Below are 27,545 nucleotides of genomic sequence, written 5' to 3' on the forward strand. Positions count from 1 at the left end.
CTACTTAACTTTGCATTTTCTCCGACCAAAGTCGGAAGTTATTGATCTGTAAGTTCCTGCGTTGTACGATCGAATTCACCTTGTCAAGGTGAGTGAAACCCAGTCTTTCTTTGAGCTGATTGGCGGCTGCCTGAGAGCTGCACCAATTGCAATGGTCTGGCCATGTCAGTCAGCGCGGGTTTCCCGAGTAACGGCCCTGTCAGTGGCTGCGAGGGAACTGCGGTCGTTCAGTGGGACCGCCCTGGATATCTGAGCAATTTCACCTGGGGCTGAGCGTGGCCGAGATCCACAATCGAGCGGCAATGTTTTCCCGAAGGACGTCCAAACCAAAGCACTCAGTGGATCTGAGTTTTCTGAACTGCGAGGAAATGAGTGCGATCCTAAAAGTGCTGGAGCGGGATAAGGAGGTTCAGAGGATAAATAACGAGAGGTTGAAGTATGTAGTCCGTGTGCTTCTTTTGTTTCATTACTTGTTAAGGCTCGGGAAGTGCCTCAGGGCTGATACTGACAGCGCTGTCTGAAACTCGAGGCTTGTTGAAATGTGGAATCAGGGATGTTCTGGTTTTCTCATAAATGCTTTTGATTGTAGCTGTGTGAAGCAAACTGATTGTTTACTTTTCTGGTATGCTATAAATACTGTCATAATAGTCATGCATTGATTACCTGATTTTAATGTTCCCAGACTCTCCTTTTCGAAATCGAGTGATCTTGTCCAATTCGATGCCAGAAAGGTACAGAACCAAAATTTAACAAAATACCAGCCAACAGGAAAATGACCTGTTTAAGGTCACGAAACAAAAACGCCTAAGGCATAGAGCAGAATTCCCCATTACTCATGAAAGTTAATAAGAACATGTTGTAAAGATATCTCTTATCAATCGTCCACACTATTAAAGTACAAAATGATAAAGGAAATTTAATCTTGGGGAATTGCCAAACTAACATCGTTAAAATATTACAAGCAGCACTAACAATGAGAATAATTTCACCAATCTTCGACCTGAGTGAAGTGCGTATTAATAAATCTCCACATACTTTCAGATGAGTGTGCCTACTACGCAAGGAGAGTCTCCACACCCACATTCAATCCTATCGGTTTACTAACTCCTCCAGTGAGTGTTCTCCCCACCTCAGCACCATAAGATCAATGAAGCAGCATCACCGATTCCTTTGGCCACTGTTTCCAGTATGTGGGTCCTGTAACTTTAAAAAATCACTGTTATGTGTATATATATTTGAATTAAGAAAGCATTTCTGCCAATCATATAAAGCTAACATATCGGACCGTTCACTGACAGGTTGCAGATTTGTGCTGATCAATCCTCCCCCACATTAGCTATGTTCTGCATCTTAACTATGTTGCTGTAGTGAATTGCTAAAAAGTCAATTACTTCCATGTATAGAGGGAAATTGTAAGGAGAGGCACCTCTGCTCCCCTGACAGTCCTTAACAATGTGGATACCAAGGAATTTCTTTTCCAATAATATACTTTATTCATAAAATTTCTAGAAGTACATTACATGGCCTTTCAAAGTCAACATTACTTAAACAAACCAAATCAGTTTCTTCCAAAACTGTGTTACTCATTACATTTACAATTAGAGTTAATCTTTATAATATTCATTACATATCACATAGCCCAAGAGGTTTTACCTAGTTTTCAGCCCCTGTATGTACTATGGCTGAAAGGTATCAGATGGTGGCCTTTCCCTATTATGCTTTTGCAGCAGCTGCCCCAAGCTTTAGTACATCCCTCAGCACATGGTCCAGGGCCTTGATGTGCCAGTCTGCAACACTGGGTGATAGATAACTCTTTGCACTGGATGGCCAGCAAGTTTTGGGCAGAACAAAGGGTGTCTTTCACCTAGTTGATGATCCTTCAGCAACAGTTGATGCTTATCTTGGTGTGCATCCTTGGGAACAGCCCTTGGAGCACAGAGTCATGAGTCTGGAGCCGTTCGGGATGAACCTCAACAAAAACTACTGCCTCTCTTTCCAGACCTTCTTCGCAAAGGCAAATTCCAGAAGGAGGTGGACAATGGTCTCTTCTCCACCATAGCCCCTTCAAGGGCAATGTGCTGAGGGAGTGAGAGTCCAGACATATAGGAAGGATCTGACAGGGAGGGCCCTTCCTACCTCCAGCCAAGCTATGTCTTCATGTTGTTTGAAAGTTCTGATGATAAGGCATTCTGCCAAAAAACTTTGACAGTCTTTCCAGGGAACCATCCCACAGAATCCACCATCTCTTTTTCCTGCAAGACCTCAAGGGTATTACATGCAGACTGCTGCCTAGTGGATTTGTGGTCAAAGGTGTTTATCTGCATAAACTTTTCCATGAGTTAGGTGGTATGGCATGGTCCAACTGAATGGAGTGCCCCAGAATGGTCAGATGCATCCATTGCAGGGACAGGTAGAACCTCAGAAAGTACTGACACTTGGCATTTGTGTACCGAGGGTCTACGAATTTTTTGTTTTTTTTGCAAAAATATACTTTATTCATAAATCTTCAAAAACATTTCGAAACATTTCAAATCACCATTATAAAGATACAAACAGGTTCAACTTTTACAACATGAAACACAAGGTGTATCAGAAAAATCAATGAATATTTCAATCATTGGCAGACATACATTTTAATCTGTACAGCCTGAGGGGCTCTTTACAGTTCCCAGCCCCCCAGTGCACTGTGGCAGAAAGGTCTTAGGCAGCGACCCTTCCCCATTGCGCCTTTGCGGCGGCTGCCCCAAGCTTAACTGTGTCCCTCAGCACGTAGTCTTGGACCTTGGAAAGTGCCAGTCTGCAACACTCGGTCGGGGACAACTCTTTGCGCTGGAAAACCAACAAGTTTCGGGCAGACCAAAGAGCGTCTTTCACCGAGTTGATGATCCTCCAGCTGCAGTTGATGTTTGTCTCGGTGTGTGTCCCTGGGAACAGCCCGTAGAGCACAGAGTCCTCTGTCACAGAACTGCTCGGGATGAACCTCGACAGCAACCACTGCATCTCTCTCCAGACCTTCTTCTGCAAAGACACAATCTACAAGGAGGTGAACAACGGTCTCTTCCCCACCACAGCCACCTCGAGGGCAACGTGCAGAGGGAGTGAGACTCCTGGCGTATAGGAAGGATCTTACAGGGAGGGCCTTTCTCACCACCAGCGAAGCTACATCTTGGTGTTTGTTGGAAAGTTCTGGTGATGAGGCATTCTGCCAAATGACTTTGTCAGTCTGCTCAGGGAACCACCCCACAGGATCCACCCTCTCCTTTTACCGAGGGTCTACGAATAGCTTAATCCAGCTGCACACAAAGATGACCATCAGGATGAGGGCAATGTTGAGTACATTTTGCCAGGAATATACCAATGCTCCTTACACCCATAGCTGCTAAGTTGCGAATGATGGTAAGTACATAACATGCTATGATCCTGTCATTCGGATCCTATAATAGTATACCTCCCCATGTTTGGGCAGATTTATTATACTTCCAATGTCACTTCCAGGAGAAAAAAAGTGTTGCATTTATACATGTGCTTTTCAGGACCATCTCAAAGTGCTTTCCAGCCAATGCAGTACTTTGAAGGTGAAGTTACTATCGCTATTGTTGTCAGTGCTTCCAAACGAGGATGATGTGTGCCAGGATTCATGATTTGATGCATGACTTGGTATAGCCTGCTGTTGGTGGTGCTGGAGGGTGCATGGTGGAATAGCTTCTTGTCTGATTTTCCACCCCCCCCCCCCCCCCCCCCCCCCCCCCCCGCCACCCCCACGCAGGTTGCACCAGTGAAAAACGTGTGGAAAGTTGACCCCATTACATTTTGTGACAGGTGTGTCTTTAATTATGAGCTTTGTCTGAATTACATCTTTTGTGATGTATTTTGATTGTAGAACTGTTTCCAGGATATATGATAAAAAATACCCTAGGCTTCCAGTGCCCAGTTTGTCAGTGATGCCTCACTTTTGACCTTCAGTCCTCAATGGCAAGGAAAATTCATACAGACCAGTTATTGGGCAGCTGCATTGCTTGTGGGGGTGGGGGGTCAGAAAATGACAGCTTGCATAGTTGGAGGCATTATTTACACTTTACTACAGTGCTGCTGCCTCAGATATGCCCATTTAAACCATTTCATTCTGAGCACCTTAGGAGGCTGTAGTGTCATCTCATCGATCTTATGGTGTTGCTGCTGATGCCAAGCTGGTGAAAGTGCTGTGGTGTAAGAAATTGATTCACTTTTGAAGTGTGAACCTTTTGTTTTTTTATTGTTGATCTTTGCTTAGTGTTAATCTTAAGGGTATGCAGGGTTCTATGGCTAATAAATTTGGTATTGATTGATTAATCCAATATGCACTCTACTTATTTTTTTAACATAATCTGCAAGTGCCCTCCCCCATGGTGAGCTTGGTCACTGTGGTGGGGGCAATTAATCGGGTGAGAGGATGGTGGTGGGGGTGTCAAGAAGGTATAATCATTCTCATAATGTTTTTGGAATTTATTGTACAATTGTGTGTGCGCGTGTGCACGTGTGAGTGCATGTGTGTGTGATTTAATTGAATTAGAGGCAGCTAGTCTGGGTGCTTTGATCTAAGAAGAGAGGGTAGGTTTGACGTGTTAGACAAACATGGGAAAGTTTGGAAACATAGGTGTCAAGGGAACATTTGCATTTTGAAATAAACCAGATGACATTGTTTTCAAAGGAGGGTTGAAATGTGTCATCTAGCCAGGTGAAGTTTCGAAACTGTGTGTTTATTTTTCCCAAAGATTACTGGTAAAACTTAGTGCCATGAGAGGGTTTTATTATCAGGGAGATAAAGTCCAAAGTCATAGTGAAACAATGGCTATTTGTATTCAAAGAGGAAGATATATATATAAAGAAGATGCAAGGGCTGTGTATAAGATGGCATTTTTAAGATCTTACAAGTATGAAAAACCTTCAGCATCTATGCCTCAAGCTGCTGTCCTCAAAGGACTAAAGTTAAGAAAACTCACTTGGAAGCCGACTTGTTCAGGGTATCATGTTTCTTTGCCTGGGTCTTTTAAAATCTGTGTGTCTTACTGTTGCCTTAACGAAAGTGTAACTGGGAGTTACATTGATTGGTGGATTTAGAAATTATCATAGTAGTAATTTGTAGATCTATGTATGTATTTAAAATCATTTCTCTTATTAATAAATGTTTAATCTAGTTTCATAAAAACCTATAAGACTTGATGGTCTTATTATTACTGAATTTAGGACACACATCTTGAAATTTATACAAATTGAAAATTGTTTGTGACAGTTGTTTCAAGTTTCTGCGATTTGAACAGCTCAGCATTTACCAGCTGCTGTGTCATAACATGGTGACACCACCACCTTCCTGCCTTCACCCCAATTAAGTCTAGGGCGGGAAGGCCTGTTGACAGCTTTCCTGCTCTACTGCCATTTGAGGCCCTGAAGTGGGCAAATAGTGCCCACTCAAGTATTTCGTCTTGCCACTGCTGGTATTAACCCAACAGCGGGCAGGGGTCTCACCATGCAGAGAGCATGACAAGCAAACCCTGGTATGTTTGCCTGTAGGCTCCCTTGGTTTGGGGGGGCGGGGGGTGGAAATCCCTCTTTCAAAGGTACTCAGTACCTCATTGAGGGACCTGGCATTGGGAAAGGGGGACCAGCTAAGAGCCATCCCATGCCCTTGCTAGGGGGATGGAGCAGTCCAACAGCATGTCTGCCAATTCAATTTTAGATGATACTTGTTGGATGTTTATCTCTTCAAGATCAGTGGAAACTAATACTTCCTTTTCTAAAGTATTTCTGTTTATTCATTGAAATTATGCTTTTAAAAAGTGTTTCCTTATAGACTGAACACACATGAACAATCAGTTGCATGACTATGATCCTTGTGCAAAGTAGTTAATCAGCTGCTAAAGAGATAAAATGGTTGATTCCATAATGGACTGTGGTGAAGGTATTTCCCAGGGTAAGCATGGCTTTAATCATTTGCTTTATATGGGCAGATTGGTTTATTTGTATGGTATATATTGAGGTGGTCCGGATGGATCCTAATACATAAGCCAATGCTGCTTGACCTTCACAGGGAGAGAAAGAGCTACCCCAGTCAGGAAATCTATCTGCAGCAGTTGGCACAGCTCAGCCACTGTCTCTGAATTAAATCTTCTGAAATATACAAGTTGGAGTCTTTTAAACACTGATCCTTCTTCTTCTTAGGCAGTCCTTCAGGATTTAAGATGACTTGCCTCCACTTGGGTTTGATGTGTTCTGAGATGGCTGATAAGCCCAAAGCATGATCTGCAGACTCTGTCACGTGCGGGGGCAGTGAAGGGCTTGGTAGATGAGTTGTTCGGAGGTTTGTGCACTCCCTCTGACATGACTTCACTCTGCATGTTCCCGATGAAACCTCTTGATGTGCTCAGTGCCTTCCCGAATGAGCCTTCTGCAGACATTTTCCATATCTTGGGAGTCTCTTCTTGACAAAGCAGACATAGACAATGAAATTCATCAATGCCTCCAATGTGCCAGCTCAGCCTTTGGCTGATTGAGGTGCTTGGGTATTAATAGCAGCAAACGTGCCGTGTAAGAAATTTCCTTATAAATTGATCCTCCATATGAAATAGCTAAAAAGACAAAGCTACTTTAACAACAACTTGCATTCATATAGTGCATTTATCATGAGGAGATATTAAGACAGATGACCAATAGTCTGGTCAAAGAGATAGGTTTTAAGGAGCATCTCAAAGGAAGGGAGATAGAGAGGTGGCGTAGTTTAGGTAGTTGTTGTTGTTCATATGCCTAATACCAGACTCCGACAGCAACTGCTCTATTTGGAACTCAGTTGTAGCAGGTCACTCCCAGGGGGACAATGGAAACATTTTGGGGATGTTCTCAAAGCAATCCTTGAAGAGATCGAGCCCCCACTGACTCAGAGGAGACCCTAGCGTGTGACTGACCAAAATGGAAGGCACCGAACGCATCATTTGGGAAGGCACCGAACACATCGAGAGACTTTGTCAGGAACATGCAGGGGCAAAGTCGAGGTGTCAGAGAGAGCTCACAATCCTCCAAATAATCCGTCTACCCGACCCTTCAAGGGGCACATGTTCTGCATGTGGCAGAGTCAGCAGATCACACGTTGGACTTATCAGCCATCTCAGTACCCATCAAGCTGGAGTGGAAGCAGGTCATCCTCGATCTCGAAGGACTGCCTAAGGAGAGGAGGATATGTTAATATTGGGGATTAGTCAGGACAATAGAGAAGTAAGTCATCCTGGATCCTAAGGGGCTGTCTAAGGAAGAGAGGGAGATTTTAGGGAGGGAATTCCAGAAATTAGGGGCAGCTTTTTTCCCTTGTGAGGTGGGCGCACAGGAGAACGGGAGAAAAATAGTGTGCAATGACATCGGGCGAGTGTCCCAACGTCAACGCGCACTCGCCCGATATTTCAGTCGGCGGGAGTCGGCAGTGCACCCACCAACGATTAAGAGGTCTATTGAGCCCATTAATTAATTAGTTAAATAGAATTTTTCCCTGCCCGTCCAACCTTAGGTCAGTGAGTTGCTGTTTGCTGATGACGCTGCATTGGCATCCCATACTGAAGTTCACTTGCAACAGCTTGTCGATCAGTTCTCCTGGGCCTGCAAGGTGTTTGGACTGACAATCTGCCTCAGAAAGACTAATGTTATGGGTCAGGACATAAAGACTCCACCTTCGATAAACACAGACAACCTCACTTTGGGGCTCGTCGACAGCTTCACATTCCTTAGATCAACAATTACCAGCAAATGACCCCTGAAGCTGAAATCAGCACCAGGATTGCCAACACTGCAGCTGTCATGTCAAAGCTAAGAAGTTGAGCTGGGGAATCCAGAACATGGGCACAATTGTCGTTTCATTCACAGGATGTGGGCTTCGCTGGCTGGGCCAGCATTTATTGCCCATCCCTAGACATAGGCCAGGATTTTCCCCTCGGCGATTTGGGGGCAGGGCCCGCTCGCCGAGGGGAAAATGACACGGGATGACATTGGGAGGAATCCCCAACGTCATCCCGGTCCCCTTAAATTTTTAGGAAGGCGGATGGACAGCGAAATCAGCTGTCTGCCCGCCAACCTGTCAATGGCCAACTGAGGCCATTGACAGGCTAATTAAGATAATTAAAGACCTGCCCTTCCAACCTTAAGGCTAGCGAGCAGGCCAGGAGCCCCAGCGGGCTCCAGATTATTCATGAAACTTCATCCACTGGCAGGATGAAGTTTCATGTCTGTTTTTTAAAAATGTAATAAATTTTAAGTGTTTATTACTAAAATGTCCCATTTCATGTGACATTGTCACATGAGGGGGACATGTTAATAATTTTAATATTTTTCTATTTTTAGACTTTACTTACCTCTCACGGATCTCCCTGAGACAGCACTTTGCTTCAGGGAGCAGTGCACTCTTTCGCACACGTGTGTGAAAGAGCGCACTTTGACAGATGGGGAATCCTTCTCCCCACCCCCCTGCACAGGAAGCGCTATGCACTTCCTGTCGGGCAGGCCGCTGGGCGGGCCTTAATTGGCCTGCCCACTCAAAATGGCAGCAGGCCCCATTTCGGTGGTGGGGGTCGGCTGTCCGCCCGCCGCCGAGCCAGTGGGGCCCACATGCCATCCGAGGGCAAAATTCTGCCCGTAGTCTCAGACTAAGGGGCTGGTCATTTAGAACTGAAATGAGAAGAAATTTCTTCACTCAAAGGATTGTGAATCTTTGGAATTCTCTAACCAGATGATTGTGGATGTTCCATCACTGAATATATTTAAGGCTGAGATAGATTTTTGGTCTCTCAGGGAGTCAAGGGATAGTGGGAGCAGGCAGGAAAGTGGAACTGAGGTAGAAGCCATGATAGTAATATTGAATGGTGAGGCAGGCTCAATGGACCATATGGCCTACTGATCCTAATTTTTATGCTCTTATCATGGAGGGTGAGTTTACCATGATCACAGGCATAAAGGATGTAATTTGTGACTTTGACTAGGGCTATTTCAGTACTACGGTGGGAGCAAAAACTTGATTGGAGTGGTTCAAAAAATCATTTATCTGTCTTGAATTTGTCTTATATGGGCAACCTGAACTATGGGAGCACAACCCTTCTGAAGTCATGAAATTTAGCATGGTACCTCAAATGTTCTGAGGAAAATTATAGTTCATGTGCTGCTGACACAAAAGAAGTATAATTTGCAGAATGCAGCTTGTCAGCACTGAATAATGCTATGTTATTGCCTTTGAACTTAACCGGATTTAATTTCACCGGTTTACATTCATCAATTGGTGGCTGGGCTTTCAGCAACCAAACCCCTAAAACCTGGGATTCCTTCCCTAAACCTCCCTATCTCTCTTCACCTTTAAGATTCCCTTTAAAACCTGCCTGTTTGACCAATCTTTTGGTAATCTGCCCTAGTATCCCCTGATTGGCTAATTGTCAAATTTTGCTTGATAACGCTCCCAGGAAGCACCTTGGGACATTCCACGATGTTAAAGACACTACATAAATACAAGTAATTGTTGAAGTTGTTGCCTTGTCTCAGGACAGAGGGAAATTTGAATCCTTCTCATTCGTTCTTCATTGTGTTAATTAATTGGCTTTTGTGTCATTTCTGGAAAAAGTATAGCTCATGTGGTGGAATTTGGTGGCATTAATCATTAAATCCAGGAGATTTCTTGCAGAAGAATGAGTGAAGAATTAAGTTTTTCTCACTTTCCATCGTCTAGTGGGACTGGGTGGGGACGTTATCACCTTCTTGTCTTTCGTCTTTTTTGTTTAGTCCAAGTCTCCTTTTATATTTTGCCTTGTACACTTTATTTGTATAATCTTAGTGTCCAGGGTATTGATTACCATGAGAACAATTTTCTGGATTTAAAATGTTTCAAACACAAGTTCAGCATGATTGACTGAAAAATTAGCAAATGAGCACTGTTCTTCTATGTGACAAGTGTCATTTAGCCAATTTATACCTGTAAATCATATTATGTAAAAAGCAATGTTTGCATTTGAGAAAATGGCAGCAAAGAGAAAAGAACATCAATCTTGCTGGTCACAGCACAAAACTCAGTCAGAATTCTGGGCAGGATGTACAGAATAGTCTTTATCTTGTGGGTATTTGCCCCTGTTAATCCTGCAATGCTGTAAATGTGCCACTAAGTTAATCAGAGACAGCTTGTGTGGCAAGAACATAAGAAATAGGAGCAGGAGTAGGCCATTCAGCCCCTCAAGCTTGCCCCACCATTCAATAAGATTATGGCTGATCTGCCCCAGGCCTCAGCAACTCTTTCATGCCAGCTCCTCAAAGCCCTTAACACCCTGATATTTCAAAAATCTATCTGTCTCCTCTTTAAATACTTTCAGTGATCTAGCCTCCACAACTCTCTGGGGTAGAGAATTCCAGACATTCACTACCCTCTGAAAGAAGAAATTCCATTGCATCTCAGTTTTAAATGAGTGCCCCCTTATTCTGTAACTATGTCCCCTAGTTCAGATTCCCCCCATTAGTGGAAACATCTTCTCAACATCTAACGTGTCAAGCCCCCTCAGAATCTTGTATGTTTCAATAAGATCACCCCTCAATCTTCTAAACTCTATTGAATAAAGGCCTAACCTGCTTGTCCATTCTGGATAAGTCAACCCATTCATTCCAGGAATCAGCCTAGTGAATATCATTTGAATTGCCTCCAATGCCAGTATCTCCTTTCTTAAATACAGGGACCAAAACTGTACACAGTGCTCCAGGTGGGGCCTCATCAACACCCGTACAGTTGTAACAAGACTTCCCTATTTTTAAACTCCAACCCCCTAGCAATACAGGCCAAAATTCCATTTGACTTCTTAATTACTTGCTGCACCTGATGCTAACTTTTTGTGTTTCATGCACAAGAACACCCAGATCCCTCTGTGCTGCCTTTGATTTTTCCTACCAAAGTGCATGACCTCACACTTCCCTACATTAAACTCCATCTGCCAAGTTTTTGCCCACTCACTCAACCTGTATATATATCCCCTTGTAGATTCCTTCTGTCCTCATCACAACATGCCCTCCCACCTATTTTTGTATCATCAGCAAATCTGGATCCATTACACTTTGCCCCCTCCTCCAAGTTATTAATTTAGATAGTAAATAATTGAGGCCCTAGGACTGATCCTTGTGGCACTCCATGAGTTACATCTTTCCAACCTGAAAAAGACCCATTAACCCCGACTCTGTCTTCTGTGTGTTAACCAATCCTCAATAAATACTAATACATTACCCCCAATACCGTGAGCTTCTATCTTGTGCAATAGCCTTTTTTGTGGCATCTAATCGAATACCTTCTGGAAATCCAAATACACTTCATCTACCAGTCCCCCTTTATCAATTCTGCTTGTTATATCCTCAAAGAACCCTCACAAATTTGTCAAACATGATTTCCCTTTCACAAAACCATGTTGATTCTGTTTGATTGCGTTATGCTTTTCTGAATGTCCTGCTATTTCTTCCTTAATTATGGATTTTAGCATTTTCCCAATGACAGATGTTAGGCTGACTGGCCTTTGGTTTCCTGCTTTTAGCAAATTAATGAAGGAGGTGCGGACATGGAAGAATATATGTAATCCATAGCCCGTACCTTGTAGGATAGACTTACATCTAATTATTGCACACACAATCACAGGCGGTAACAGAAAGTCAGGTACAGACCAGTTAAACTGGATTGCCATCCATTCCTTTGTTTCCAGCATCATTTCTGTGGCATGAGGCAGTAATTGACATAGTAACATCCTATATTTTCTTTCCATCACCAGTGTCTGTTTTATGCTGGAAGTTTATCCCCTGCATAAAACAGGCAACCAGCATTGCTTAAATTGAAAACAGAAGTGCATTTAAAGGGCAACTGAAAGTATAATGAAAAATGTGGTAAAATCCTAATACCTACCATTAACCATTCCCTTACTGAATGTTGGGCTCTTATTTTTGCCCCACTCCCACCCTAAAGAGCCACATCGCTAATTGTTTACCAAAAGTGAAGTACTGCTTTCAATTCCTAATTGTCATTAAACAGGTCTTACCAAATGTAGCTGCTACATTTTGAAATTTAGCTTTATTTACAGAGTCCTCACTTCACACTGGAGTAATCCCTGGAGCAAAGCTAAATAAACATGAGCTGTATATTTACACTTGGCTCTGGGAACTCCTTACTTCCCTCTGTGTCTGGAAATGAGAATTGGTTTGAAATACGCAGGTTCAAATTTGTTAACTTGACTAGTGCATAAACTATGGCTGGTAACAAAATAATTCTGATCAGCATTTCATCTTTTTGAGATATGAATCTTTCTTCTGACTGCACTGTGAGGTAAGGAAAAATTTGGTTGTGGTATATGGGCGATAGTGAGAGTCTTAGCAATGGGAATGACAACAAATGCTGGCCTTGCCAGAGATGCCAACATCCCATGAAAGAATAAAAAAAACTGCAAAACATATTACTTTCTTCATGCTACTTCACTTAGTTTTCCTACAGCTCATTGCTAACTTTATCTTGCGTTTGGAAACATCTGTTAACTTTCACATCCTACCAGTAAAGCCCACCATTAGCAGTAAAATGTAAAGCCCCAAGTGATGAAATGCAGCTGTTTTAACCTAAGGTGGAAAGGGATAATTTTTTAAAACTCTAGCAGCATTCCATTGTGCCCATGCTGCCCAGACCCACCCTTCCTATCTCCTACAGCTCTGCAACCCTTCAAGATATCTGAGCTCCTCTAATTCTGACATTGTGAGCATCCCCAATTTTAATCACTGCATCACGGTGGCCACACCTTTATTTGGCTAGGCACCAATCTCCACCTCTCCCCCTCTTTACCTCACTTTCCTCCTTTAAGACACTCCTTAAAATCTCCTCTTGGACCAAGCTTTTGGTCAACTGGTCTAATATCTCCTTATATGGTTTGGTGTCGTACTTTGTTTTATAATGCTCCGGTGGAGTCCCTTGGGATGTTTTATTAATTAAACACACTATATAAATATATGTTGTTGTTTTTGTTAGCTGCTGACTATCCCAGAATTTCTGATTCCCTCTTGTATTTTCACATGTCTTGAGACTGGCCACCATTTCCCATCAATTAACTTTTGAGTGAAAAGTTACCCAGTGGCATATTAACATGGCCTTTCCACTGCTATTCTCTGACAGATTGATCAGTGCTGGATTTCTTCACTGCCTGGGTGTTAATTCCTTTCTGCATGTTTGAAATGGAAGACCCAGTAAGAAGTACAAAATAGTTGTAAATCATAACTAATGAACTTCTGTTTGAATTTATGATGCACAGTAAGTGAATAATTTGAGTTTAAACTCATAAAAGCCTTGTGCTGAAAGGTTAGTATGCAGGTACTGCAAGTAATTAGGAAAGCTAATAGAATGTTATTGTTTGTGAGGGAAATTGAATACAAGAGTAGAGAGGTTCTGCTTCAGTTATACAGGGTATTGGTGAGACCATGTCTGGAGTACTGTGTACAGTATTGGTTTCCTGATTTAAGGAAGGATGTAAATGCGTTGGAAGCAGTTCAGAGAAGGTTTACTAGACTAATAACTGGGCTTGACAAGGTTGATGTGGAAAGGATGTTTCCTCTTGTGGACCTTGACATGGTCTTGTGGGAGAGTCTAGAACTAGGTGTCATTGTTTAAAGATAAGGGTTCGCCAATTTAAGACTGAGCTGAGGAGAATTTTTTTCTCCCAGAGGTCATTAGCCTTTGGACCTGTCATCCTCAAAAGGCGGTGGCAGCAGAATCTTTGAATATTTTTAAGGCAGAGGTAGATATATTTTTGATAAGCAAGGGGGTGAAAGGTTATCGGGGATAGGCAGGAATGTGAAGATGAGGTTAAAATCAGATCAGCCATGGTCTTATTGAATGTCGGAGAAGGCTTGAAGAGCCGAGTGCCCTACTCCTGCTCCTAATTTGTATGTTCATACGTTTCATGCAGGTAATAGAAACGCTTAATTTTTTTGTTCTGTATTATTATAAACCTATGGTGTTACAGTGTATTATAACTGTGCTGGGACAAGCAAATGCAATGGCCTGTCATGGTTTGGGTGTGATTATATTAGCCTTAGAGTATTGATATGTCATTCTGATAGTGGAGGAACTGCCCATAATTCTGATATGGAAAACATCCTGCAGATATTTGAAAGAATTGTGGCCACAACTTCCCCTCTCTCCCCTTTGCCGTCACTAAAAAATTGTCATCTCGACTATGGTCTACTTCTAAATAGAACAAAAGCCCTGAAAATCATTTGAAAATCAACATATCAGTTTTCTGATACTATCTGGATGTTAGTAATAGTGAAACGTGGCTATTCTCTGATGTCCTACATCCACAGAAATCTCCCCCCCCCCCCCCCCCCCCCCCCCCCATCGAGGGGGAAGTGCAGGAGCGGGTGCGCGGAGGCACGCCTCCAATCTCCATTTTACTTGGGCGGGCCAATTAAGGGAGATCCGCTCCACATTAAAAATCTGAAAAATAGAAAAGAAAATTCCCTGACATGTCCCTCATGTGACACTGTCACCTGAATTGGGGCATGTCCATAACTTTTAAATACACTTCAATTACATTTTTAAAAACCTACATGAAACTCATCACGCCCATGGATGAGGTTTCAGGCTTCTTCTAATCCCCGCCAGGGCTCCGGGCCTGCCTGCCAACCTTAAGGTTGGATGGGCAGGTCCATTAATTAGTTTAATGACTCTGTTAATGGCCTCAGTTGGCCACTGATAGGTCGGCGGGCGCACGGCTGATTCTGCTGAGCCCCCGCCTACCTGAAAATTTAAATGGCCTGACGTCATCCCATGTCATTTTACGCTTTGGCGAGCAGGCCCTGCCCCCTGCTCACCGGCTGGAAAATCCTGCCATAAAGAAAAAAAATATTGAAACACATAATGACGGTGTCACGAACGATAGAAATTTTTAACATTTCTGGAAAGAACATTTAGCTTAAGTGGTTGGTGCAACTGTTTTCTCTGTAACAGTACTAATAGTTGGTTTTATTTTTAGGGAAATCAAGAAGGCAAGTCAAGACAAATCATGGTTGAAAGGTGTCACAGGTCAATGGTTTGAAGAAATTAGGAAAGCAAAATTTAAAGATCAGACCGACTTAACCAGGATACTTAAAGTGCCCCATACCTGGAGTTTGAGGAAGAAAAACAGGACAGGTTAGTAAATAATTTGTTATTAACAAAACTTGATCGAGACCGAGAATAGTCTATGATTTTGTCTCAGCATGAACATTTAATACAGCTAACATTTTCAATATTTGACAGTAATTGAAAACTGAGTTTTTCAACCTTAATAAACTAGATTGTTCATTAAAAACATTTGTCATTTTCTCTATAACAGAATACGTACAGGAATTGTTACAGTTTGTTTTTCATAAGGAAGGAACTTTCTATATAGCAACTGTTACATCTATCAGAAAAGTCTTAGCTTGTTTTGTGTAGAATTGGAAATACAGCTGAGAATATTTACTCTTTCACTTTTGGTGGCAAAATCACAAAGCTGAGTATAAGGGATACGTTTACAGTTTTGGCACAAATCACAACAGAGGAAACATTAACCCAGTTTTTCTTCTGCTGTTATTTAAAAAAGTATGTTATGAAAGCTGATGTGACGATGCCAGTTACTGAGGATTCTCACATATTGTTATTTGATTGAAGGCAAATTTAAAGTGGAAAGAAAGGATTGTTTATTTTTTTAAAATGTAGATAGCAAGAAACATTTTCCACTGGTTGGGAAGTTTAGAACAAGGGCACATGGGTCTCAAAATTGGAGTCAGACTTTAAGGAGTGAAGTTAGAAAACACACCAACACTCTCAAAGGATATAATAGAAGTTTAGAATTCTCTTCTACAAGTGGCAGTTAATGCTAAATTAATGGTAAATTTTAAATCAAAGATTGATAGATGTTTGTTAACCATTAAGTATAAAAGGATATGGGATAAAGGTAGGTGCATGGAGTTGGGTCGCAGATCAACATGATCTCATTGAATGGCGCAACAGGTCCAAGGGACTAAATGCCCTAAACCTGTTCCTATGTCTGATATGTGGCGATGTGAGGCAAAACTTCTTATACATATGGAATGGTTGGAAAGCAGATTCAATTATGGCTTTCAGAAGGGAATTGGATAGTTACCTGAAGAAAAACATTTGCAGGGCCATAGGGAAAAGGCAGAGGATTCAGGACTAGTTGCTTTTGCAGGGAGCCAACATGGACACGATGGACCGAGTAGCCTTCTTCTCTACTTTAACTATGGTGTTTGCTGTGTGTAATTTGGCTACCGCATTTCATACGTTTCAAAAGTATTTCATTAGCTGTAAGGTACTTTGAGATGTATGGTGGTCGTGTATAAACGTAAGTCTTTCTTTCTTTAACCATTCTATGATTCCTAATTTGTGTTAGTTTCTCATCCCGTTTGCTGTCAATCTGTTGCTTCCTGCACCGCCTTATCTCCACACTCCTTCAATCAGACTCATTCTTCAGAACCTATAACTTAAACTGTAAACTTGACTTTGCTTTAAAACCCAGGGAACAAGGAAGCTTCAAGGAACCGTATTCTTGCCCTGCAAGTCCTGAACTATCACAACTGTAGTTGGCATTTGTGGACAAAAATAATGGTCATCCTTCTTGTTTGACTATTGTTCGACATAAACTGTTAATTCCCTGCCTGACATTTCAAAGGAACATGAGAGCAAATGAAAACTACCCTGGATGGTTAATGTGATCTGTAGCTAGTCTGTGTGCTGGCTTCCATGCCTCCACTATAGTGGCCAATCTGATATTAACACCTCACATGAGATGTTGCAGACCTATCTGCTTGTTCCTGCTTCTCCATTGTCCCAACTAATCCCAATATTAGCATATCCTCCTCTCCTTAGGCAGCCCCTTGGGATTGAGGAAACTTTCTTCCACTCCAGCTTGAGTGGTACTGAGATGGTTGATGAGTCCAATGCACGATCCGCAGACTCTGCCACATGCAGGAGAACTGGTGTTTGGCGGGTTGAGTAGATGGGTTGTTTGGAAGTTTGTTTGTGTGCTCCCTTCGATGTCTCAACTTCACCTCTGCACGTTCCCAACAAAGTTTTGTATTCTGTGCCTCCTGGATGAACCTTCTTGGTCAGTCACAAGCCAAGGTCTCCCATAAGTCGGCGGGGATGTTTGATCTCTTCCGAGAGGCTTTGAGGACATCCCTGAAGCACTTCTGCTGTTCTCCTGGAAGTCTCTTGCCTCCACTGAGTATCGGGTAGAGCAGTTGCCTTGGGAGTCTGATGTCAGGCATATGAATGACATGTCCTGCCCAGCGGAACTGGTTTTAAGTGATTATCGCCTCAATGCTGGGCAAGTTGGCTTGGGAGAGGATGCTGCTGTTGGACTGCCTTTCTTGCCACTGGATTTGGAACCAGCTCCACTGGGTTGGACATGTAGTTTGTATACCTGCACACCAGACTCATGAAGCAACTGCTCCTCAAAGCACTGGAGAAGTACCACCAGTGGTGCCTTCACGAGATCCTCCATATCCAATTACAGGCTGAGCATAAGGTACCTGGAAACATTGGCAAGGGTGCAATATTCGGGGATAGCTGAATGTCTATCTCTAAATGATGATGCACTTCAGAGACCATGAGGCTAGGTCATGCGTGTTGATCTTACTTGTGTCTACACATAAGATGGCTTCAGAAGCAGGAAAATGAATTGAGTCCAAATATGAATAAAATTGAATATTTAAAAACTATGGGACAAGGTTGATTTCTAACTGTTCCCGCCGGGCAGGAAACAGGAGGTCAATCTAATCTTATCAGTTTCCCACTGTTACATTAAAAAATTTCTTTAACTTTGAAGGTATTCCTGCCCATTCTGACTCAATCAGAAAGGCAAAAAATATTATGTGCAATGAGAAGAATCTTTTAAAGTTGCTTGATGAGATGACAGCACTACTCCATTAAAATTTGTCAACTAATGTCAAGGGGTTGGTTTTCACTATACTTAATGCCTTCAATTTCAACTCCCTTGCCCCATCTATCAGAACCGTGGTGTGGGAGGAGGGGCTTGTTAAAATGAGGACAGTCCTTATCCCCTCTGATTCTCTGGCCTTCTCTCCTTACCTTGATGTTAACCTGCTGTTTAGAGCGGGCATGCAGGAAGACAGCAGGATCCCTTTAAATATGCAGGTCAGGGTCCAATGCTGCAGTAGTTGGAGACCTTAACGGTGCAGTGAAGATTTCCCCATCAGGTCAGAACTGCTGGGCCCAATAAGAGCTAGACAAGTGAGTAAGTGAATTTAATTTTAGGTTTCCTTGTGGAAGAAGAGAGACAGGAATGCTCCTCAGGGCCTCAAGCCATCCTCTCGATCATGTCCAGAGACCACTCCTCCAACCATTTACCTGGTTCTTTGGCTGTTGCCTCCTGCCACCCAATTTGCACTGCCGTCTCCCCAGTATGGCCGCACCATGGCTACTTAGGGGATCAGGTGCCAATGACATCATTGGACACCAATCTTCATATTTTACAGGGACCCCACTGCCTTTGCGCATACCTGCTCTAAACAGCAGGTTAACATCAGGAAGTGGATCTGACCAGGTTTGGGTGAGTCAATAAGAAAATTAACGATAATGCGGCCTGGCAATTGTCATCAACCAGAACTCCAATATCCCCCCTCTTGCTGGTTTTGTCGTCAGCTTTGGGGCTCACTACAACATACCTCACCCTCCTATAAAATGGGGCCAATGAGTGTATAACATGACCCACATGATCTACCAACAGATACATTCATAAATAAAACAAGAATAAGCTACAGAATTGAATAAGAATGTAGATTTAAAAATGAAATTGTTGGGAATACACATAAGGCCAGTGAGTATTTGTTAAAGAATAAGGTTAGTGTTTGCCATACTGTTGTATATCTTCACCATGATTATGGATTTTTCAGTTGCTGTTCTGCGTATAATATTAGTGTGTACATATGTAATCCAACTAGGAGAGGTAACTTTTTAAAATAGACATTAATCCATATTTAATTTGCAGCAAAATATGATATAGTTCATGTACCTGGCTGAAGTTACAGTTCTGTGTATATCTGTTTTATGCTATGTAATTATTCCATGAAGCAATGGAGCCAGTGCAGAGCTGAATGGGAGAAACTGCTAAGATAAACTAAATGATTGGAGCCATATTCAGCTCACAGCCCTAGGTAAATGCCTCACCCATTGAAGGTCAGGTTCTGGACTGGATGAGGCTACATTCTGTTTCTCATTTCTAATACCTGTGATTGGTGTACAATCTTGCTTTTAGGTTATTAATCTATCTCAACCCAGAAAGAAGTTGCACCAGGATATTTAGATGGAAATATCATCTGAGATAAATAACACACAATAGTCTGTATTTAATGCAGCCAGTTGTGGGGCAAAGCATGGTGACGGGGCCCACTTAATCTCGGGAGAGGCATTGCGCCAGTCTCCTGGCGGCAGCAGAACCTCCCCCGAATAAGTTGGAGAGAAGGGCTGGCCTGGTATCCCCATGGCCACAGTGGGATGTCAATTAGGATCATTAAAGAGCCAATTGACACCCATTATCCCTGAGCCCACCACAATTTAGTGGTATCTCAGGGAAATTAAGCACATCTTTCCCTCACCTCACAAAGACTGCCCAGCAAACCAATGGCCTACTAGGTGTGGGATGTCCCTCATCATCAGACACTCAGGAAGGGGGCTCTGCTGAAAGCCACCATCCTGCCCTTACCTCTGACTGCACTGCGGCCCCCACCCCTGTGACTCCCAATCTATCCTGTCTCACCTGAGCCCTGGGTCCCTCACTGTTCCTGGACCTCTGGTAGGTGTATTTCTGGCAGCTGCCACCACTCCCCTGGTGTTGCTGATGGCAATGAGGAGTTGCCGGCCTCTGATTGGCCAGCAGCTGTAAGTGAGCAGGACTTCTGCTGCCAGAGACCTCAATCATGGGGAAGACCTGACGGTGACCACTTATGTGGCTGAAGAGCACTTAATACCTTTGGACCTCCCCATGGGACTGAAGGGGGTTCCAGTGGGCAAGGCTCCTGTCAGCCTGATTCATTCCATCCCATCAGGTCTGACCTCCCTAAACCAAACCAGAATCCTAAGATAACCAGAATGTTTGGGTGTGACCTAAATGTTTCAAGGACAGATTTAACTAGACAAAGTTTCAGTCATTTGTTGTTTGATTAATGTACAAAGTTTATTTGGAAAGCTATTTTCTAACAAGGAAGCTTTATTTTTTAAGCTAAAAGCTTTATTCTAAGTGGATGCTTTCTTCACATAAAACTTTCAAAGCAAATGGAAGAAAAGGGTTATTTCTGTCTTCTGTATGGAGGCGGAAGGGAGTAGAACTAATAATAAAGTTTGAGATTAAGAGCAAGGTTGTATTTTGTTATACATGCATATCCACTGTTTACATTTGGCCTGAGATGCAGGCTGCAGCTGAACAGCCTGTGAGAGACAAGGAGATTGCATACTTGGCATTGAGGATATTGATCACTTCAAAGATTGTGTTTTGGTGTGTAGTGGATGATAGCATCAGTAGCTTAATGGATAAAGAACTGTCATGATCACTCTATCTTGGGAATTTATTTTGCTGCAAGGTCATTGGGGAGAATTTTTGCAGTAATCTAATTGGAGTAGTGCAGAGCAACTGGAGGATTTTTTGCAATATAGTGAATGAGATAATGAAATATATAATAAGAAGGCCCAAACCGGAGCTAGACGTAAGCCGGAAGATGCACGTCAGGACCCTGCTGAAGTCATGACGCATGGACTTATGTGGGAATTGCCCAGAAGTTTAAACTTCCAATGGTCTGATTTCCTGAGTCCCGGGGCCCTTCGTGAATGTCTCCAATCCTGAGCTTAGGGCGGCGATTTGGGCTAGCTACACAGGACTTACCTGTATATTTACACTGGAAATGTTAGTTGAAAACATAGTCAAAGAACTGGATAACTCCACGAGCCACCCCCTCCCCCACAACCCCCACCCATCACCCCTCTGTCCATCCAAACCAACTATCACTCCCCCACCAACTACCCAACTAACCCCTGACTATCCCCTAAAGACCCCACAACCCAACCAAACTAGCCCCCGAACCAGACTATCCCCCTAACCACCTGAATACTCCACTGACCACCCGGCTACTCTACTACTCACCCAGACTAAGCCCCCGACCACCTGACTACCACCCCTACCCAACCAGACTACTGCTAAACCACCCGACTACTCCACTGACAACCCAACTACTCCCCAACCCAACCAGACTACCACCCCAACCACTCAACTGCTCCTTCAACCCAATCTGACTATCCAACCAACTATCCCCAACCTGACTACCCTCCCACGCACCCAACTATCCAAACCCCCCAGCGTACCTGACTACCCACCAAACCAACCAACCCCCTAGCCAACTGCGCACCCCCAACTACCCAATTACACCCTTGACCCGACTACCCACCAAACCCACTCACCCACCTACACTCCTACCCATTCACTCACTTAGTCATTCACCCATTCATTCACGTACCCATTCATTAAAAGACTGGACCATTAAATAAAAACTTATTGAATACGGCAGCTTGTATCATCCTTCCCCCAACTCCACTGCGATCTGCTGGACTTGGATGGGAGACGCTGCACTGTCCATTTCTCTGTCAGCCGGAATTGCAAGATCCCAGAAGAAATAATGGTGGGGCGGCCCTCTGACCTCTCCCAGACCTTTCTTTTTGTCCTACCTCCCCCTCCCTACTCCACCCCATGCCTTTCAATAGCATAAAACCCAAAACCTTTCTATTTCCCTTCAGTTCTGAAGAAGTCATATTCAGTTGAAAAATTGGGCAGAATTTTGCCCTTGGTGGGCGTGCGGGCCCCATTAGCTCGGCAGCGGGCAGGCAGCCGACGCCTGCCACTGAAACAGTGCCTGCAGCCATTTTGAGTGGGCCCGCCCAGCGGCCTGCCCGACAGGAGGCGCTATGCGCTTCCTCTGTGGGGGGTTGGAGGGATTCCCCATCTGTCAAAGTGCGCACTGCTCCCTGAGGCAAAGTGCTGTCTCAGGGAGATTCGTGAAAGGTAAGTAAAATCTAAAAATAGAAAAATATAAAAATTATTAACATGTCCCCCTCATGTGACAATGTCACACGAGATGGGACATGTTAATATCTAACACTTAAAATTTATTACATTTTTAAAAAGCAGACATGAAACTTCATCCTGCCAGTGGATGAAGTTTCATGAATAATCTGGAGCCCGCTGGGGCTCCTGGCCTGCTCCCCAGCCTTAAGGTTGGACGGGCAGGTCTTTAATTATCTTAACTAGCCTGTCAATGGCCTTAATTGGCCATTGACAGGTCGGTGGGTGGACAGCTGATTTCACTGTCCGCCCGCCTTCCTAAAAATTTAAAGTGACCAGGATGATGTCGGGGATTCCTCCCAATGTCATCCTGTGTCATTTTCCCCTCGGCAAGTAGGCCCCGCCCCCAAATCACCAAGGGGAAAATCCTGCCCATTAGCTCTGTTTGTTTCTCCACAGATGCTGCCAGACCTGCTGAGCTTTTCCAACACTGACTTGTTTTTAATCCAGATATTTTCCCAGTTGGCCTCCTATCTTCCACCCTCCATTGAGTGGAGCTCATCCAATAATCTGCTGCCCTTATCCTAACCTGCCCCACATCCCACTTAGCCATCACCTTTGTGCTTGCTGACATACATTGACTCCTGTTCCAACATCACCTTGAGTTTAAATTTCCCATTCTCAGAAGGCAAGGTGGAAATTGTTCTAAATTGGATTTGGGTGAGGTCAACTTGTTCTTCTTGGAAAAATGGGGGTCACTTAGATTGTGCTCACTGTGGGGAGGGAAGCTGAACATTTTTTTTCAATGGTGCGGTGGTATGGTCCTCAGCAGAGATTCGATGGAAGGCCAAGTTTGTCCTTATATTAGTGGTGGGTGGTTAGGGTACAGGAAAAGTTAATCTTATCCTTGCTAGTAGGTTTAGCCAAATATCTGATGATGGAAGGGAATTAGTAATACCTGATGATGGAAGGGAATTAGTAGCCAGATTCCTGTTCAGTGGCTGGGAGCAAGGGTGTGGTGGGGGGAATTAAAACAGCTTTCGGCTGAACATAGGCCCACTTACACAATGCATCCTAATCAAAAGATATCTCTGCAGATCTGAAGGTTGACCTGTGTACCCAATGATCTGGGAGATGTTGATCTGGTCTCTGTGTTCATAGTAATAAAATTATTGGAAGAGCTTAAATAGACTATGTTACTCCTATTAGAGTAATTAGAAGAGTTCGAGAGGATCTAAATGTAATTTGTTGCCTCCATGTTCTTGTTCTGTTGCCACTTTTATCTATCTTTGTACTGTAATTTAGTGGTAGTATGCATGGATGTAGAGATCAATGGTAGAATTAGGGTAAGTGTTGTGAGTGAACCATCAGTTTGTTGTATTCATGCTGGTTGTAGAATATGATATACCTGAGTGTCGGATCTTATAATATGAGCTCGTTAAAAACCTGAGCACTCATAATGGATCTTGTAGTGTAATGCCTCATTAAAGACCTGATTCTGTGGTGGTGCCTATTTACTCTGTTGCTTAAAGTAATTAAATAAATTAGAAAAAGAAAACAGTGCCAACAACCCTGAGGAGAGATCACACAGGCTAATGTTGTATTTCCTGGAATTTAGATGAGTAAAGCTGATTCAGTTTTCAAAGTTTTCAAGATATTAAGCGGACTAGATAGGGTAGATAGAGAGCAAATATTTCTGCTGGTGGGGGAGGCTGGGACAAGGAGGCATATACATTATGGAACCAACTAGGGATAAAACTTCCCCAACCCACTTTTATTTGCTCAAAACCTATTGCATTTCTAACTTAACTCAGTTCTTTTGAAAGGTCACAGATCTGAAACATTGGATGAAATTATCCCAGATTTGCACTAAGTGCAGTAGTGGGCGGGGAAAAGAACATCTTACTTGTTGGCTGCAATGGCGGGTTTTCATGCCATATCATCCACTTTCCAGCTCATTAATTATGAAGCCACAGGAAACACGCAGTCTCACTGGTGGGTGGCCTCTGAATCGCTCACCACACCGTTACCTCACTGTTTCCTCACTCCGGCTGCCATATCTAAACTGCGTCTAAACACAGTTCTCAATGCTTGCAGCCCACGACTGCTCCAGTGAAGACATGGCCCTGAAAGCCAAGATCAGTTCAGTGACCCATCACTAGAATGCCTTTTAGAGGCCACTGTGATGTCCTCCACCCCTGCTCTGGCCGCAGGAGGTCCAGCAATCTCGTCACTCCAGCTTGGGAGGTGGTGGCAGTGGTGACCAGTGCCAACGCTGCACAGAAGAGGTTGGCCACCCAATGCAGAAAGAGGATGAATGATCTTATCCGTGCCGCCAGGGTAAGGCAACCATCTCAATATCTAAACGCACACACTCACAAACCCATCATACATTCACTTTCATCTCACTTACTGTCAGCTCAAGGGACATCACTCACTCTCTCATACACACCCTGACATCCCCAATTGGCCTCATCTCCTCTGGAGAATGCTTCCTCAGCCCTCACCCTCTTGAGGCCACTTGCACAGATCAACATGTGCCCCCACATGCACACTGGGACACCTCCTTCCCCAGTACAGCCGTCACCCTGCAGCCTCTTCCCTTGCCTGAGGCCACTTATCCCCCTTCCCCAAACAAGTCCTAGCCCTGCAGCTATTGAAAAGCCACTCCCGCCTTACAGCTGCTTTGATAGGAGGAGACCTACCTGTGAGCCCTCCTAAAAGCGATGTTGTGCTGCCTGTGAAGCCGACACTTATGACCACGAGTGCTGCCCGAAGCAAGACAAACCTCGAAGTTCCAAACGAAGTGCAGCTCGCCAGGTGCACGTCGCTTATATACAGTTGTGAAACACGCCAGTGTGCAATCTCGCCAACCTGCTCGGATGATCCAGCACAGGGGGATGATTCCGGCAAGCAGGGCTTATAAGGATGTGCAGATGTATTAAAATGAACTTCTCAATATGGCGCGGCAGGAAACACGACCTGCCATTGATGAGCAGAGCGGATGATCGCAAACTGGTTTCACAGATAACATGAAACCGATTTTTGGCCTTTTTGCCATTTTGTTCACTCATGCCCACCATGACACCCGACACCAACTGAGATGGAAAATCCCACCCATTAACTCTGTTTATAGATGCTGCTTGACCTACTGAGTATTTCCAGAATTTTTTGATTTATTTCATATTTCCAGCATCTGCAGTATTTCACTTTTGTGTCATTGTTGGAATGAAGCTATTTTATATTTAGCATTGTGTAATGAGGCAGGTCTAATTAGTAATCTCGTAGTAAAAGATCTTCTGGGGAGAAAGTGACCATAATACAATTGAATTCCACATTAAGTTTAAAAGTGTCATATTCCAGGCCCAAACAAGAATCTTAAACTTAAACAAAGCCAATTACATAGGTATGAGGGGAGAGCTGGCTAAGGTTGAATGGGTAAATGGAGGAAAAGGTATGGTAGTAAATAAACAGTGGGAAAAATTTAAGGAAAAAATTCAAAACGTTCAACAAAATTCCATTCCATTAAAACACAAAAACTCAACAAGAAAGGTACATCTGCAGCTAATTGAATTATATATTAAAAGAAGAGGCTTATAATGTTGCAAAGAATAGTTGTAAGTCTGAGGATTGGGGGTGTTATAGAAACCGGCAAAGGTGACAAAAAAGTTGATAAAAAGGGAATAAATAAGAGTATGAGAAGCAATAAGCCAGGAATATAAAAACAGATTGTAAGAGCTTTTATTATAAGTATGTAAAATGAAGGAGACTAGCTAAAGTAAACATTAATCCCTTTGAAGCATCAACAGGAGAAATTATCCTGGGGAATTAGGAAATATTTCATATCTGTCTTCACAGAACATGGGAGCAGGAGTACTCCATTCAGCCCCTCAAGTCTGCTCCGCCATTCAACCAGGTCACGGCTGATCATCTACTTCAGAGCTATTTTCCTGTGCTATCCCCATATCTCTTGATGTCATTAGTATCTAGAAATCTATTGATTTCTTTCTTGAACGTACTCAATGTCTGAGTTTCCACAGCCCTCTGGGGTACAGGATTCCAAAGAGTCACTACCCTCCGAGTGAAGAAATTCCTCTGCACCTCAGTCTCAAATGGCTTGCCCATATATTCTGAGACTGTGTCCCCTAGTTCTTTATATCTTTACTCCTGTGCTCAAATCCTGTTGCGATAAAAGTCAACATACAATTTGCCTTTCTAATTGTTTGCTGCACGTGCATATTAGCTTTTAGGGACACCAAGGTCCCTTTGGACATCAACACTTTCCAACCTCTTACCATTTCAGAACCTCCATTATTCCCACCAAAGTGAATAACCTCACACTTTCCACATTATATTCCATCTACCCCATCAACCATGTTCTTGCCCAGTCAGTAAGCCTGTCTAAATCCCCTTGAAGCCTTTTTGCATCAACCTCACAATATACATTCCTACAAGTTTTATGTGACCTGCAAACTTGGGCATATTAAATTTGGTCCCATATCAAATCATTGATATAGATTGTGAATAGCTGGGGCCCAAGCACTCATCCTTGTGACATCCCACTAGTCACACCCTTTCAGTAGAAGATACATTTTAACATTATGTTAACATACATTATGGGCAACCAAGTGGCTAAAAAGACTGAGGAAATTAACGTAATTATTATCAGCAGAGAAAATGCACTGAAGAAACTTAAGGAACTAAAAGCTGACAAATCACCAGGACCTTGTGGCCTACATCTTGGGATTCTAAAAGAGGTAGCTGCAGAGATAGTGGCTGCACAGGTATGATTTTCCAAAATTTCCTAGTGTCCAGAGCAGCCCCTGTGGATTAGAAATGAGCAAATGTAACACCGCTGTTCTAAAAAGGAGAGAGAAAGCAGGGATCTATCTTGTCAGTTAGCCTGACAACCTTTATCTGGAAAATGCTGCAATCTATTATGAAGGAAATCTTAACAATGCACTTAGAAAATCATATCATGATCAAACAGATTCAACATGGTTTTACGAAAGGGAAATTGTATTTGACAAATTTATTAAGAGTTTTTGAGAATGTAACTAGTAGGGTAAACAAAGGGAACTGGATATAGTATACTTGGGTTTTCAAAAGTGCTATGCAAAAGGTTAATACACAAGATAAGGGCTCGTGGATTTAGCATGGTCAAAGGATTGGTTACTGGATAGGCAATCAAGTAGGAATAAACATACATTTTTAAGTTGACAGGTTGTAATTAGTGGACTGACACAAGGATCAGGGCTGGGGTCTCAACTATTTACAATCTATATTAATAACTGTGACAAAGAGACCAAAAGTGTCTCATCTAAGTTTGCTGATGACGCAAAGCTAGGTGGGAATGCAACTTTGAGGAGGGCACAAAAGCTGCAAAGAAATATAAACACAAGTTTGTGAGCAACAAGATGACAATGGAGTATAATCTGGGGAAGT

General features: G+C 43.1%; 1 protein-coding gene across 1 annotated transcript in view; it reads left to right on the forward strand.

Moving 5' to 3' along the window:
- Positions 1 to 290: 290 nt before the first annotated feature.
- Positions 291 to 27,545, forward strand: part of LOC121284039 — a 52,482-nt gene continuing 25,227 nt past the window's right edge. The window contains exons 1-2 of the mRNA XM_041199002.1: positions 291 to 436; positions 15,024 to 15,181. Of these exons, the coding sequence (XP_041054936.1) occupies positions 303 to 436; positions 15,024 to 15,181 (292 nt within the window). The 5' untranslated portion in view covers positions 291 to 302. The remainder of the gene's footprint in view (positions 437 to 15,023; positions 15,182 to 27,545) is intronic.

Source organism: Carcharodon carcharias, chromosome 11 (genome assembly GCF_017639515.1).
Source record: "Carcharodon carcharias isolate sCarCar2 chromosome 11, sCarCar2.pri, whole genome shotgun sequence".
NCBI classification, from domain to species: Eukaryota; Metazoa; Chordata; class Chondrichthyes; order Lamniformes; family Lamnidae; genus Carcharodon; species Carcharodon carcharias.